The following is a 17,093-nucleotide window of genomic DNA, read 5'->3' on the forward strand; positions in this document are numbered from 1 at the left end:
CACCTTTTTAGCTTGCATGTCCTTTAACAAAGCACTATAGTTATACTTTACTAATTTGTCTTCCAATCTTCATACTGGGCTTACATGTGACTAACTTGTCATCGTTTCAAAAGTAGATTGTTCTAAATTTTACTATATACTCACCTTCATGTGTGAGATTCATACTTTTATATGTTTTCCTATTACTAATTAGGGCATTTTTGTTTTGGTCAAATAGTTCACTTTAACATTTCTTGCAGGTACTGTCTCGAGGTGATTAACTCCTTTAGCTTTTGCTTGTCTGGAATGTACTATCTCTTCCATTCTAAAGGTAAAATTTGCTAGTTAAAGTATTCTTAGTTGGCCAATTTTCCCCCAAAACTTTGTGTATATCATGTAAATCTCTTCTGTCCTACATCACTGCTAAAAAAATCTGCTCATTTTCTTATGGATTGTTTTATGTGCAACAACTTGTTTTTTCCCTTGCTGCTTTCAAGGTTTCTTGTTAACTTTTAACCCTTTAATTACAACGGGTCTTGGTGTGGGTCTCTCTGGGCTCATCTTGCTGGGTGTGCTCTGGGCTTCCTGGACCTGGATTTCTGTTTCCTTCCCTAGGTTAGAGAATTTTTTGCCCATTATTTCTTCAAATACTTTTTCTGCCTTTTTCTCTGTTCTTCTTCTGGGAAGCCTATAATGCAAATGGTCTACTTGATATCATTCTGTGTTTCTTAAGCATCTTTACTGTTTAAAGTTCTTTTCTCTTTTTGCTTCTCTGAAAGTTGAGTTCCACTGCCCTGGTTCTGATGTGACAGATCCTGTCTTTTGCATCACCTAGTCTGCTGTTGTGCCCTTTCATTGCATTTTCGTTAGTTCAGTTACTGCATTCTTCAGCTCTGTCACTTCTGTTTAGTCCTCTTCCCCATGTTCTAGCTCTTTATTAAAATGCCCACTTTGTTTACCTAGTCCTCTCTTTTGCTCAGTGCACATGGTTATATTCGTTATTTTGAACTCTTCATCATGTGAATATTTTATCTGCATTTCATTCAGGTCTTTCACGGAAATTGTATCTTGCTTTCTTCTTTGGAACATTTTCCTGTGTTTGTTCATTCTCCTGAACTTTCTTTGTTGCTGTCTATGTATTAGCTGAAAGACCCACTTCTCCATGTCTTAAAGGAGTGGTCCCTTTTGGGAGACACATTTTTGTTCAACGCTGCCCTAAGTCTTGGTTGTCTCTCAAACCTCTGTGGTTGTCCAAGTATGCTGTTCTCCTTTTATGCTTTCACTGTCCCCAAACCTGTTAGTGCCCCAAAGGGCGGGTTTTCAGGAAGCACGTATATTCAGGCTTGCTGGAAGCCAGACCCACAGACAGCCTATTGGAAATACACCTGTTTCAGGGGAAGAATGGGCATTTCTGTCTGCTCCCTCTACTCTGTGCCTTGGGGTAATATCCAGTCAGGTACTGGTTCTTAATTTGCCACTCTTCCATCAATCCTGTAAACCCATGCCCTGTGGCAACCAGAGCCAGGCTTTCAAGGGATGTATGCCCTGGGCAGCAAACACAAATGTCAAGGCACCATGCTTACTTACAAGCCCCTTTCTCAGAGACACCAGTGACCTGGAGTGGGTCAGATGGAGTGTGTGAAGATGGTGCTCACTTTCCTCCCTAGTCTCTGAAAAAAACTGTAGCTTGGTCATAGATGTATGTTCAATTAGAAGCTGCTTATACACACCAACCCAAGGCAGATTCCTGAGACTTAAATTTACCTCCGTAATTGGAGGACAGGAAAAGCACAAACAAAACGGCAGGCCTCTTTAGTCTGGCAATTAATACTTTATTAAGGAGAAGTTACATATGAGGCACATCTTGGGTGGTAGCAAGATGAGGTGGGTATCCTTCATGCTGCTTGGAAGTTGCTAAAGGATTTCATAGTACAAGGCAGGATGCATAGGAGTTTGGGTACATGTTCCATCCAAGGGAAAAAAATGTCTTACATGCTTGTCTGGGGTAGGACAACAGCTTGTTCCAAGAAATAGCATGGCGTGTAGCATAGAGAAGTCAGTTTGGGGGGGCTGATTTATGAGATGCAATCTCTGTTCTTTCCTGGGTCCAGCATTCATGTCCACCAGTGGTGTCATCATGGAACAGTTTCTCCTCCACAGATGACTGCCCTTCAGGCCATAACTATAAGGATAAGCTGTTAGGCCTCTTCCACAGAAAGACTGAGCACCTAAGTCTGTTGCCTCTCTGCTGTTTCCTGTGGGTGGCAGCCAGTTCAGAACTCTTTCTCTGTTTATTACAGTCCTGTGGGACCCTCGAGTGTAAGCCTGCTGGCTACCAGAGCCAGGTGATCTAGAGGTGTCCCCTGGGTGGCAGGCAGTAAATTCAGGGTGCTGGATGAGTGTGGAAGCTCCCTTCCAAGAGGGACCAGCAACCTAAATGAAGGTATGATGCCTGCCAGCTTCTGTCTTTGGAGAGTGTTACTTTAGACCCCTAGAGGTATGGTAAATTAAATGAGTGTCCCTCAGGCTGACACCTTAAGATAAGCAAGTAAACATTTTTCACAGAAAGTCTGGGCTCTTTTCAGCTGACTGCCCCTGTGCTGGGCCCTGGGGCAGGTGAGTCTGTGTCTATGAGCCCTTGAGAACCATTTCTCTGTTCCCTATAGCCTGTCAGTCACCTGGACACAAGGCCCATTGGCTTTCAAAACAACTTTTGTGGGCTCATTTCTCATAGACAAGACTTAAAAGTTGGTGTGTCTAATGTGAGGTTCAAATCCTTCATTCCTCAGAGAGAAACTCAGGGTGTTAAGCACCCTCCCAATTGTATGTAAATCACTGTGTTGGGGATAAGGTTTATGGTAAGACTATGTCTTAGCCTCTCCTACCTGCTTCCATGTAGGTTATTTTTCTCATCCATCTGATTTGTAGGAGTTGCTCAGCCAGATTTGTTGTTTTGCTTCCAGAGGAAAATGTTCCATATGTAGCTGCACATTTGGTATGTTTGTGGGAAGTTAGTTCAGAACCCTCCTCTGTTGCCATCTTGACCCAGAACTCCCATGACTCAACTTTCTTGACCCAACTAGCCTAGTGGGAAATAAAACAATATTTGCAGTTAACAACTAGAACAGAAAAACCTACTTAAGAGTGTTTTTAAAAAGTGGAACAGAAGAGTTAGCCTTACCCCCTTCCTTTCTCCCCGTCCCATAGCAGAAACAGTAACAAGGAAGTTAAAGATTGATTTGAGATCAAAATAGAATTTTTCACTTTCAAGATTTTCCAAGTTGGTATTATAATTAGGCTTCACTTCTTAAAAGCTAACTTTCTTCAGAAATTTATGATTTGTTTTTTGCTCCATTTTATACATGAGTATACTTTTTGGTAAAGTTGTTTGAGATGACTGTTTACAGCCCAGTTAATTATCTCACGTAGGGGGTAAATGCCTCGTTATTCCTATAATAACCTGTTTTCCATAAAACAAAACAAATGTTTAAGGGACACTTAGTACCAAACTTTATTTAAAGTCATGAAAAGTTTATGTGTTAATTTCATGCTTTCATCAAGTCAAATTACACCATTAACATTGCTGTTATTTCTGAGATCTCTAGAATAGTTTTTCTCTTTTAGAGAAATATACCTTTCTTAGTCTTTGTTTTTGCCATTGCTTGGTGATCTCACTATCAGTTAACTTTTCTAATATTGATTAGTTTGCTTTCAATTGGTTTCAGGTTCCCTGTAATACTGGTAGTTGTTTAGATTAATCTTAACTATAACACAGGCCTAGCATTTGCCAACATGATATCCTTCCTTTCTAGACCGTCAGTATGATAGAGCTTGTGTTTACACATGGGTCCCTCTAAAGGGGGTCACAGAGTATTTGGACAGATCCTTTCCAGTGAAGAAGTCATTTATGCATTTGAGGAAAAAAAAGCTTTTGTCAAGTACTGTCATCAATTAAGCATAAATATTGATACAATTCTGGAAGGGCAGGACACCAGTCATCCAACCAAATAACAGACTCATGGTGTGGTGTATTGCTGTTTGCAGTATTACAACTATTTGTCAAAAATTCTCTATCTCATTTTAATACAAAAGAAACAAACAAAATCAGTCTTTACCAAATCCCCCTCTTCTAAGTAAGAATAAGTCACTTCCCGATCCTCTTTGCCATCTGTTTTGTAAAATGTTTCTGTGTGGCAGAGATTGAAAAACTAAACATTGCATTTCAATCTCCCTTGCAGCCAGGGTTCTAGATGCCAGGCAGGGTTTGCTGAATGAGATCCACTCGTGCTATGTGCAGACGATGGAAGTGGTTGGAGGCCACTAGCCCACTTCATTGCTGTGTGCTGTGGGCAGTTACAGCCAGGACTGCTGGGTCTTTCTGAACAGGGGCTCAGTGCCTGGTTGCTGCCCTGGACATGACAGCAGCATTTGCAGAGGTGGCCCAATTCTTCTTACTCCTCCATCCTGACAGGAGAAGCTGCTCCTCTAATTGGCAAGGTGCTCATTGTTGCTCTGAGGGTCATTCCTGGAGGCTATTGCTTCCTTGTTTTGAGTCACTTTGCGCTTCAAATAGCTAGATTTGTGTTTCTTGTGACTCTATCCTGACTCCTACTGTCTCAGGAAAGACAGAGAAAAGAGCAGCTGTAATGTTTTTAAGGTAAGTCAGAAAATTTCCATTATAAGTCAGAAAACATTTCCAAGAAACTAGACCACTGAAGTTCAAACTTTGTTGTAGGCTCCAGCCCTTGGTGGATGGGTGATAACGGGTCAGTCGTGCTGATAGGAAGTCGGCAGGATGCAACAAGAAGAGCCTTGGAAGTCGGGCAGGAATACATAATCTAGTGGGGTCCCAGTTAAAGCTGTAGTTTCCAGACAGACTGGCAAAAAAAAAAAAGTAGCAAAATCAAAGAAGAATCTTCATCCTTAGATAAACATAAAAGTCCTAGAGTGGTCACTGGAAGATTAGTGTCCTGTGCCTGAGAAGGAAACCCATGCTAAACCAGAGTGGGTGCAGACAGACTCAGCATAGTGAGTTGCTTTGGAAGGCAACAGTCCTGAGGTCCTGCATCAGTTTCACTTCCTGACTGCGTAACCTTCAGCATTTTCCTTAGTCTCTGAGCCTCATTCTCCACAACCATAAAATGGAAATATTAGTACCTTGCTCATAGGTTGTTTTATTAAAGTATGCAAAGCACCTACTGGAACATAATGGGTGTTTAAAAGTGGTAATAAACTATTACTTCATTAGCTTTTAATAGTGAATTGTTGTGCACTATTGAAGGATAAAATGTGAGAATTGAAACAGAAGAAAGCAAAAAAGGTAAATTGCAAGATAGAGGGCCAGAAGGTCCAATGTTGTCTCATAGGCCCTGAGACACGGGGAAAAGGCAACATTCTCCTGTGGCAATGGGGAAGGACATAAAGTAGTCTGGAGCCACAAAGAATCCGAGACAGGGCCTCCCGCTGCATTAGCACTGGGTGACTGTGAAAACACATGGCTGCTCTCCGCGGTAGAGGTGTGCATAGTGGTTTCTGTTATAACTCTCTCCTTTCACTCCAAAGTTGCCAAAACTTTGCTTTTGAGGTGAAACACTCCAGTATTTTTTATGGCTCACACTGATTATTTGAAACAGCCCTGGAAGACAGTATTGGCATGTCTGTTATTAGAATGTGGGGAGGTGGGAAAAGAGACACAAAATTATAAGATGCCGCTGGTATAAAGTTAACCATGTTGGATTGTCCACGCACATCATTTAAAAAGCAGCTACATTTTTTTCATTGAAATTCAGAATGTGGAAGAGCTTGGCGGTGAGGGATTTTATGCTCTTGTCAACATTCTGAGTACAGACGACGCTGACTAAAACACATGTGATGTGAACTTCCCGAGGAGAGGAGCTGTATTTCGTGCCCACCTGTGCCAGCACAACTCAGTGCACGTTGTCCGTGTCCGCAGCCTGCACACCTGGTTTCTGCAGCACAAAAACAGCTTGTTAAGCAGCTGGACTGTTGGTATTTTCAGTGTAACTCAAGCAACTTGTTTTGCCGTGCAAATCAAACTTGTTTGTGACCGACAAATCTACAGTCTTCTAATTAATTTGTCATCATTTAAAAAAAACATGTCCAAATAGCATACTATCTATATGATTATTACAAACACTTTAAGTGTGAACTCAACTATTCTGTTAGGAGTGATTAACTGTGTTCCATAAAGTTCAATCTCCACTGGAGCTATTCTTCTATAAGAAAGTTGACTCTGAGGCAGCCAGTGGAAGGTATGAAAAGCACAATGGCTCATAAGTATCATGCTCCTTGGCGAAGCCATGAGCTCCAGACGCTTCAGGAGGTTCAGCAAGCAATGCAGGTGATACAATTCAGCTGTGAAGCCAAGCTTAGTTCAGAATGAAGTTTCATGCAAATATTTGAACTGACTAGGAATCGGAAAATAGAGCATTAATGTTGCACCGTGACAGCATTAAGTACCCGGTTACTGGCAGTACCCTCTTTGGGCCATTGATTCTGCTAAGACAACAGGGAAATGCCATAAAGTCTACCCTGCTCTTGAGGGCCAGCCCCACTTAAAACCCTGTGTGTGCTGCCTAAAGACAGCGACTTCAAACCCTCTGGAGAACTCCTTACCAATGACTGCAGGTTCCCCCCGGAGGACACAATAAACCTCTTTCTTTCACAAGCTAAGGCTTATCTCCAGCACGCTGGCTGTGCTAGAAAGCGGACTACTATTAGTAGTGGACTACTATTTCCCTCAAACTACTGCCTGCTTCATAGATCACTGTGGTATGGAGCACTTTAGTAAGAATCCCACAGAATCTAAAATCATCATTTTAAGCAATCACCATTTTCTCCTCTGGGCTTCTACCCTGGCCTCTTCCCAGTGTACTGTGGGCCAACACATTCTACGTGCAATCCATGCTGTGTCCTCAGTCAGTCCGCACAGTCAGATGGCTGGCTGCAGGGCCCCCTGGCGATGCTGCAATCATCTGTTACCTGTAGCATGGACCCTCGTGCCTGCAGGTGGGCCTGCTGCAGCCACTGCTTCTTAATCCACTGCTACCCTCCCAGTGCTCCTTCCAGCCGGCCCAGACCCTTCATTCGCTCTCTTTTTCAGGGTTTCTTATCACTTTCCTCTTTCAACTCTCCAATCCATTCTAAAATCCATTTTGCATTTTCATACCACATTAATACTCTAAAATTTGTGGCTTTCACTTAATTCTGCCCTGCTTGACATTTTCACTTCAACTTTAGGTCTATTAAAAGTAAACAGTTTGCAGAGTACAGATACCATTATTAAAGTTGTAATCTGATTTGAGATGAAATAGCCTGCATTCTGAACACTGTATTCAGTGCTTTACAAAGGTAATATAGAATAATGGTTCAAAGCATCAATTCAATATCAGCCAACATAGATTTAAATTCCAGTTTGGCCACTTTACTAGCCTTGTAATTTAGGAAAATTAATATTTAAAAAGTCTTCAATTTTCCATCCATAAAGTGGAAATACTGCTAGTACCTACCCCAGGACTATTTTGAGACCAAAACTAAAATAGCACATGTAAAACTCTTAGTGACTGTCTGGCATTTAGTAAACAAGAAATTCATCGGGATTTGTTACTGATACTAGAATTTCTTTTTTCATTTAATGAGCCTGATCACTGTAACTCCATTTCATGGATGAGGGAACTACTGCTCAGAACGGCTCAGTAAGTTGGCCAGGATCGTGCAGCTGGTCATTGCCTGGAGAGGTACTGATTCCCAGACCTGACTGCAGATCCTGGCCTGTGATGCAGCATGCTGGCGGTTCTTGTCTCAGATAAACTTGATGACCTCTAAAGTGTCCTGCTTCTCCCTATGAGAGCAGCACAGCCTTCTTCATGGTGCTGGGGCCCCGAGAAAATGCAAGGAGCCCATGCATCTCACTTACAAAGTGCTCCTCCCCTTTAACAGCTACTGAGTGTTAAGAGCTATTATTTCCCTAATTGATAAAGGAAGGACAAACAGGGTTCCTCAGGATGGATGCCTCATGGGAAATTCTTGCTTACTGAGAAAGAACATAGCACAAAAGGCAAGCTCAGAGCAGACCTTTGAGCAGGTGAAGTAGATTTGTGTAAGTCACATTTTAACTCTGAAAGAACATTCAAGGGATCTTTAGGGAAAGATGTGAAGAATGATTGCTCCCTGGGGCCTAACGGAACTCTGAATCCCTGCGGTGAGTCACGCTGCTCTTTCCCTCAGCAGCTGGTGGGTCCTTTGACTGCTCTCTCCTCACATCCAGCACCACCGGTCACTGTACCCCTTTTAACCCCGTCCCTATTTCTTCCTCTTTACCTCTGCTTCTATTCAAAATCAAGCTCTCATTAAATTTTCCCCTGGAGTATATTAATAGCCTACAACCCAGCTGCTGAACACATCATTTCTATACCCACAACCCTTCTTAAAATTCTCTTTTCCAGCTGAAGGCAAGTCTCCTTACTTCCAGTCAAGGATGCCAGGATCTGTCTCTAGCACTAACTGTCCAGTACTCTCTTCCCCAATCATGTCCCATGCTCTGTCCCCACTGTGCCTTTACATCTATTATGCCCTTCACCTGGAGGTCTCTGCCAACTTTCCACATGTTCTAGTGGGTCCTGATTGCAAGGTACACTTCCAAGGCCATTGTCTTAGTAATGACCCTGCTTCCTGGAAGTAAATGTCATTTCTTCCACCCGTGAGCTTCTCACATGTTATTTATACCTTCCTATTATTTTTATGGAACTGTAGAGGAGGCAAAATAATTTCCTCCACTCATCTTAAATTCTGTAGTTTGGGGCTCTAAATTAGATGGACCAAAGACAGGTTAACAGGAGAAAAACAAATGGAAGTTTGTTCCTATCTACACCTCGAATGTATGCAGGGTAGCACCCAACAATGAGTAACCCTAAGGGGTGGTTAGAACTGAAGTTTATTTTAAGCTAAACAGAGGTAAATGGGTTTTGGGAGTCTGGGCAAGGGAGGCAGCTCAGGGACAGAGACCAGGGAGAATGTGGTAAATACGGTTTAGTGCGATTTGTCATGCAGATTTAAGTTGGTGCCTTTTCAGCTGATAGGGGCTGTTAAGACTCCTCTTCCTGATACTGGAAAGGGAGACCCCTCTACAAATGGAAATTGCCCTGTTTTGAGAGGGTTTTTTTGTTGTTGTTTGCTTGTTTGGTTTTTTGCTTCTGCTCATTCTCAACAGTGTTTAACTCAAAATGATCCATATGCCACTTGGAGGGGCAGAAACGGTCACTTTCAACGCACACGATTCGTTGTCTGCAAACATCTTGTCTAACATGACTGTATTTGGATGGTACTAACAGATTAAACCTGGGATCTTGACCTTTTCTGCCTCAACAAGAGAGACACTTTAAAATAGGAAAAACGGAAAAAGCTGCACGTGGTCAACCTCTTTTAGGAGAGTCTATGTGGGCAGCTGAGATGGGGTCCACTCCACAAAAAAACTATCATTTCTATTCTCTGGGGAGAAAAGCAGTTGGAATTATTAAAGCTGCTTTACTTAACAAAGATTTGTGTGACTAGGTGGCTCCATGGTCCTTAGAAAGAAAGCAAAACTTTCCTATCTTTTAATTTAAAATAAGAGCAGGCCCACAACAGCGAGTTGGCAGAAGCTCATGTCCCCCTGCTCCCCCCTCAGAAGCTGCTGAATGGGGGCAGGCTGTGCTGCCCCAGCATGCACCTCTTCGGTGTAAGAATTGTTTTGAGCTGATTATTTCTGAGAAACAGCAGGCACAGGAGAATCTCTGAAAACAGAGAAGTTTCCCTTTTGTTAGGAATTATATGGGCTAATAGAGATGTAAGGGGGTCTCTCTTTGTACAAGGAGAGAACGATGACCCTCCATCTCCAGAAACTCTTGTCTATGGAAAAGGCAACCATTTTTTTTCTTTTTTTTTCCTCTGGGGGGTGGGGTGGGGGAGAGTTTGTTTTACACATCAATTATACAGTAATTGAGAAAAATGTTGTCAGGAGGCAGACCCAGGAGGAGCCACTTGGAAGCTGGATGCTGCAGCTGGATGACGCAGAGGAAGGGACTGCCTATCTGAGAACCGTCTCCCTGGGGAAAACCGCCATAAGACAAGCTGCTTAGAACAACTAAGAAATAGAAAAGGCTTTTCTAGAATGGGCTGGTAGTGGAAATGGCTTCCTTTCTTCATTCGTCGTTCAGAGTGCTCCTGGGAAGGGGTGCCTCCATATCCATGCAAACTGTGGAAGCTGTACATTTGCTGAGGTTAAATTTTATATACAACTAGTGATTGTCCAGCTTTGTGGGACATTTCCAAGCAAGAGTCAAGTTCAATGGGAAAAAAACAGCCTATGATACATTTGTGACACAGCACAGGTGGGGATGGGGAGAGAAGCTCTCCGCCACGCCAAGGAAGGGGGAGAGCCTTCCAAAAGTCTGTGTCCCTCCAGAACCCAAGCTGGGTGGGAGGCAGGCAGTGGCATCAAACCAAACCTGTCGCGGGGACGGCCCCAGGAGGGCGGCGTCACCCAAGTTCACAAAGGCCCGCGGGGCAGTGTCTCCTCTGTGGAGCAGAGCAGGCGCACCTCTCGTTCACCTCGCTAAGCAGTCTGTGCTGTCGCCAGCAGCTTGTTAAGTCTTTCCATCTGCCATTCCTTCTTGGAGCAGCTGAACTCCAGGTGTTGGATCTTGGGGTCCAGTTGTGTATTCATTGGTTTTAACCTTAGCTGTTGCCGTTGGGAACGTGTCTTAACCAAGATAATTGTCCCGTTGATGATCCTGGCCTCGCACGGCAGCGGGAGCAGGAGGAGCAGGCCCAGAGCCCCAAACCCGTGCTCCCGGAGCAGGAGGATGATGTCGACAACAAACAAAACCATGACGATGGTGGTATCCGGGATTTCAAACTTGTGGTGGAAGAACTCCAAGCAGAAAACAAATATTTTAAAGGCCATCTCCATCATAAAGGTCAAGATGGCTATGCTCGGGTAGTGGAGCACCCTGGCAGCGTAGTTATTCTTGTCGGGCTGGCCGATCTTCGGGTGCGGGAGGAGCCCGGCCAGCACCAGGACGGCGGCGTCCAGAACGACCCAGCAAATGACAACGGCCTGAAACCTGTGGGAGCCGAAGAGCTTCCTCGACGTGGCCCTGAAGTCCAGGGGGCGCTTGGGCGGGGAGGCAGGGGTTGTATTTGGATCAGCAGCTCTGCCCTCCTCACCCCAGGTGGGCGTTTGTGGCGGCTGCTCCTCCTCTTCCTCCTCTTCCTCCTCTTCCTCCTCTTCCTCCTCTTCCTCCTCTTCCTTGTAGTTGACCTTCCAGGCACCACAGTCATCCACGATGCCAGTGAAGTGCTTCAGGAACTTGCTTGTTCTCTCGGCGGGAGCCACCTTGGCCCTGCGAGTGACTGTCCTTGCGTTCCAGATAGACATTTTCCTGTCATCTCTGGATCTGGGGTTAAGTTCTGGCTCTGCCTCCTTCGTGGAAAAGGCGACCATTAAGTCTGTGGAACAAATGTTTCCCTTATTATCATGCTTTGCCTGAGAACCTCTGACAAATGGCTTCCCTCCCCAATGTCTTCTTTTGACTCTAGCTGGAGATGGTATTCAGCGTCATTGGTTAGGCCATTTGGGGTAGTTTTACTCAGTTTCCCTGGGTATCTTCCATGTACACAGAAGGTACACATGTTACATTTCTGTTTATTTTTCTCCTCTTAGTCACTTATGAGAAAATTGGTCCAGACAAAGGGAACAGTGTGTTGAAGACATACCTCCTAGACAGATCAGGCAAGATATTATAAGGGCATAAAGTATTACAGTGATAAAGACTTTGAATATATTCTTTTCTTTTTTTTTAATTTTTAAAAATATTTTATTTATTTATTTTTTGAGAGGGGGGAAGGGAAGGAGAAAGAGTAGGAGAGAAATATCAATATATGGTTGCCTTTCACGCGTCCCCCGCTGGGAACTGGTCTGCAACCCAGGCATGTGCCCTGACTGGGAATCAAACCACGATACTCTGGTTCGCAGGCCCGCACTCAATCCACTGAGCTACGCCAGCCAGGGCCAAGACTTTGAATATATTCTTTTGAACAACTATCTACTGTGTGAATACAGTGAATGAGAAATAGGACATCGAATAAAGATGAAAAACGTTCCTGCTCTCCTGAAACATACAATCAGGTGAGAAGGATACACATGGAGCTCGCCATCACAGAAGTGACGAGGACCACTGGACAGGGTAACGCGGGTTATGTAGCGAGAGGGTTTCACCAAGCCTGGAAGGACCGGGGGAGTCCTTCCTGAAGACATAACATTTAGACTAGGCTCTAAAAGATAAATAGGCATTTTCCGGGGTGAAGGGTAGAAGGCTCAAGGGACTGGCTAGCCCATGTCTGTCGGTGGGGGTTCTTCAGAGATGGGAATGGATATATCTGTTACTTCAGAGAAATAAGTTACAGGAGTAAATGGGCAGTTTTTGTCTGAGCGTTAGTGAAGGTGGTATGGAGACATTAAATACAAAACAAAAGCTACAAATTGTTAGTCGTGGCTGGGTGAAGAAAGGAGTTGAACCTCATGGGCCAAATGTACTTGGAAACTTTTCTCTAGGAATTAGTTAGCCTTCTTCTCCTTGTCATCGGGTTAATATTCAATACTTAATCTCCCCCTTCTACCTCTGAAAGCATCTATTAACGTCCATTAACAACACATTTAATTCTTTCCCAAACTGCTGTCATTAGGCCAATTGCGTTCCTCTCCTTCAGGGAAGGTATCTCCTTTCACTCCAAGTTGAAAATTCCTTTGGGGAAAAATGGAGCAGACTTTATAAGAACCAAAGTATGTCACAAAACAGTCACAGCTTTTCCCCTAAAGTGTTCAAAAATAATTTTAGCTCCGAACATTTCTGATTTTCCTTTCCTGCCCACAATATTGGACATGCATGAGGACAAGAAGGTTGCAAAAGGCAAAGGCAGTCCTTCACTTAAAAGAACAATTTGTGGGAAAGACTAAACTGCTCGTGTTTCTAGAAGCTGAAGTCCATGGAATTCTTAATCGTGGTTTTACCATTGTGGCACTAGATTGGATTATCAAAATACTTTAGTTTTATAATTTCAGAAATGGCTGTTTTAGTTATAATTTTTAGGACAAGACAAAAGGTCCCGTGATCTGTAGAACATACAAGGACATGAAGGTTGTATGGGGGGGATCCAGAGATCGTCACCCCAAGTTGTGCTTCTGTGGGACATGGACTGTTTTGACTTGAGCTGCAGGCCCAGAGGAGATATCTTCCCTCCCTTGTCTACCCAGAAGAACTTGAACGAGGGGCCTTGCCCGTAATGGGAGAGTACCGGATAACCTTTTCAGACCTATCTACAGGGCAGGATGGACAAACGTCTGTTTACTAAATATCTGCACTTCTTATTCTGCACAGACCCTTTGGAGCCACCGAGGTGGCTCATCTCTTGCCCAGGATGCCTCACAGACCCACGTTTCCCTGTCTCTGAAGCTCTCCTGAATGTGGGGCTTCTCACTCATGCATGCAGCGTTCCCATACATTTGGATGTATTAAATCTGGATATTTTCACTTGCTAATCTGCTCCATGTCTATCTGATTATTAGACCAGCCAAAAGAAGGCAGAGGAAATTGTGTTCCCACATATTATATTAGTACAGTGGAATGCAGATTGCAGCAATAATATATAAAAATCCCGAGCCCAGGGTGGATGGAAAAGGGGCCACATACTAAACTGACAAGCTTAGGGGAGGCCAGCATGGCGGACCTTGCTAACTCGGAGACTGAAAGTGACCACGCTGGATGGTCTGAATGTAAAATTTCCTAACCAAACAGAGTCATGGCAGGTAGTCACATCAAGGCCTGTAGCTTCCTTGACAGAAGTCAATCTTTACCTTAATTAAGCCTATCTATTATGACCTACCCTTGGAATGTTGGAGTAGTAATCCCTTCAGAACCTCTCCTTGCACCTTGTTCCCCAAATACCCCTTCTATGTGATGTAAATGTTCATTTTTAACTTTCCCATACCCGCCAATGTGAAAGAAGTCTCTGTTTCTCCATTGTTCTCTTTATTCAACCTCAGAGATTCTTCCCCCTTTGCTTTCTCCCGCTTCCCTAATCTACCACCAGTGAATTTCATGTAACCTCCCTTAGGTCTCCTGCTTTGAGTCTAATGTATAATTAGGCTGTAAAACTACCATTCTCCAGAGCATTTTCTCAACTTGTTGAGATTTTGCTTCCTGGCAGTTGTCATCAGCTTGTCTGGAACAAACTCATAAAAATTCTCTATAGGTTTGGACGTTTCTTACATCCACACCAGTGTCGTCTTCTCTGTTTAATTTTCCTATCTTCCCTGGCAGTCTCGGTTACTTTCTGTACTCAGCCCTTCAATACAGCAATTGCCGTTCATTGTAATTACTGTTCACAAGCCTCCCTCCTTCATTGAACTGAGAGACTCAAAGGCAGGAAATGTTTGTCTTTCCAACTGAGGCAGGAGACAGTCAGGAGTGAGGAAACTCTGGAGGTGCCCCAAGGCTCAGAAAAAGAACATCCATACAGGACAGAGGCCCTATTCTTAGACCCATTGTCCCCACTTTCTGCAAAAGCGTGGGCTCATGGTGAATCCTGACTGCACCTGTGCAGAAGATGCTACCATGACCATGAAGATGCTTCATTATAATAGAGTTCTAATAAATTAGCACTGTGGGACCCCCTCCCTCAGTAGGCACTCAAAGAAAATCATGGGAGACCACATGTGCTATAGCTTAAAAGTAAATAACTACTTATACATGCACAACAAAAGCCCACCAAAACTAGCCAGGACAGATCTACCCTACAAGAATAGAATCCCTCCAGCCACTGAGGGTCAGTCTCTGCTTGAAGTTGTCCCACTTCCGTGGTGCACTGTAGCTTAAAAATCTGCTCTCTCTCTCTCTGCTATAAACTCTGTGTGTTCAGTTCAATTCATTGTTCACAATTACTAAGAACTGGTTACCTGGGCACACCTGCAATATAACCACAGGACTATAGATATAGTAGATACTCAAAATCTCTGCAGGAGAACACACGAATAAAGTTATTAAGACATACTATTGAGGTTATAAAAGATTGGGCCTTTTTCTTAACAATGTGCATACAACTTTAAAGGGGTTACTCATTTAGAAAGACCTCCTCCTACCCCTGCAACTAAGCTAACACCCAGATACCCCCTCGGCCACTTTGACACCTAGTTCTTGCAAATGTTTTCCTTCCTTCCATGTATTCACACTCATAATCCACTGAGTCTAAGAAACACAGCCATGTTTCAACATCTGGGATTCATTAGGCTGGTTCTGTTAATCAAAGTTCTGGAGATCAATTCCAGATGTTGCCTAATGAAAACTACATAAGCATTGTTCACATTTCTAACTACAATCAGAACCAACCTCCCATATCTTGAAAGTAATTTAATTTGTATAGATAGGAGTTCACTCTGCTATTTTTAAAAATTAACTCTCAACTTAATCTAAAGATATGCTGATATATTTGCCATAGAAGGAAATGAATATTTAAAAAAATCAAGAGATATTTTAGAAACCACACATTTAATCACCTTAGCTCAAAGATCCCATAGAAAGGAAAGAAAAATTAATACCATCCAAGTGTCTATATGTGCTGGTATAGGAGAGGAAAATAATTTCCTCCCCTTCTAGGTTTTTGGCTGGCCCCTGCCACACATCTTCTCCATTATAAAATATAGATTAATAGGAGAAAAACAAACAGAGGTTTAATAGCATGTATACCTACTGTATCCAGGATGTCTGAGTAACTCCTCAAAATCAACCAACCAATCACCTATCACCTTAAATGTCATCTCCAGCAAAAGACAAAAGGAGATGGTGGGGGTAGGGGTGAGGAGGAACCAGTTATGGGAGGTTATCAAGCAAAGTACAGTAACAAGGGTAGAGTTGTTATGCAGATTTAAGTTGATGCTTTCTCCATTGATAAGTGATTCTAGGTAGTCATACTTCTTTTCCTCCCACAGTGAGGGAGATACATGCAAAATTGGAAGTTTCCCTTGTAAGTGTAAATGTCTCTTACAGAAGGGACAACTTCTACATTGCTCTCAGAGCTTCTCCTGTGTCTCTTGTTTTTTTAAAATAACCAGCTCAATATAATCCTTAAGCCAAAGAGGCATGTTTTGGAGTGGTATATTCTGCTTTTCTCTACTGGACACCATAAGGGGTAATTCCACATGTACTATTTTGTTTAATTGATTTAATCCTTATAATAACTGTGTGTAATAGAAAAAAATCTCCATTATACAATGAGGAAATACAGGCTCTTAAGAGTTTAATTACAATGTTGAAAATCAAATGTTTATTGTTGAAACTGAGATTACAGTCATTTTTCTGACTATAAATTTAGTACTCTTTCCATATACTGTCTTTTTCTGTAATCTTAGATAATATGGGCCAGAAGGATAAATTTGGGGGAAGGAAAATATTAGTATACCCATCCTTGAAATTTGTTTTCCCAAAGAAGTCCATAAATATAAAACCTATGCCCTCTTTTCAGATATAATTTAGTATTTTATGTTGTCCATTCTTAATGAAAATAATTAGTTTAATTATGTGATAGGTAGCATAATTAGATTTTATTAAAGCTAAAAAATTCTGGCATAAAAGGAAAATAAAATGAATCAAAGCAATCCCAGTACTGGGTGCTTTATAATAAGCACATTATAACTCAGAAATGCTTCAGGGTTCTAGAAGAACCCTACGTTCTGTCAAAGAAAGGCAAGGTTTAACTTCCTATGTGAGCAAAACTATGGGATATATGTTCCAAATGGTCCTTCTATGGGAATGCAAATTGACCCTGCCTAATTATTGAAAGGATAAGGTCAGCCCCATTTGCTATTGTGGCACCATTTGCTGAGCAGGCCTATGACCTTGTGAAACACGACTGCCACTTTACTCTTCTGAGCTTAGGTCCCCAAGACTGGAAATTACTGGAAGTAGGAATAGAACTAACAGCTCCCTAGAGCCACAGGCAGAAGATAGCATTGGAACAAACTGCAGCCTCAGGTTACATCGCCCCAACACCCAGGGCCCACA

The 17,093-nt window shown here is 42.8% G+C and overlaps 1 protein-coding gene across 1 annotated transcript; it reads right to left on the reverse strand.

Annotated features, from left to right (window-relative positions):
* Positions 1–10,591: 10,591 nt before the first annotated feature.
* LOC119042456 (voltage-gated hydrogen channel 1-like) lies at positions 10,592–11,416 on the reverse strand. The gene has a single exon (XM_053660786.1). It carries the CDS (start codon positions 11,414–11,416, stop codon positions 10,592–10,594), a length of 825 nt encoding a protein of 274 aa, XP_053516761.1.
* Between the last annotated feature and the right edge of the window lie 5,677 nt (positions 11,417–17,093).

This window comes from Artibeus jamaicensis, unplaced genomic scaffold (assembly GCF_021234435.1).
Source record: "Artibeus jamaicensis isolate MK-2021 breed Jamaican fruit bat unplaced genomic scaffold, CSHL_Jam_final scaffold_916, whole genome shotgun sequence".
Taxonomy (NCBI): domain Eukaryota; kingdom Metazoa; phylum Chordata; class Mammalia; order Chiroptera; family Phyllostomidae; genus Artibeus; species Artibeus jamaicensis.

Coding starts and splice junctions, on each gene's coding strand:
- LOC119042456 (XM_053660786.1), bottom strand. CDS start 11,416: ATGTCTATCTGGAACGCAAGGACAGTCACTCGCAGGGCCAAGGTGGCT.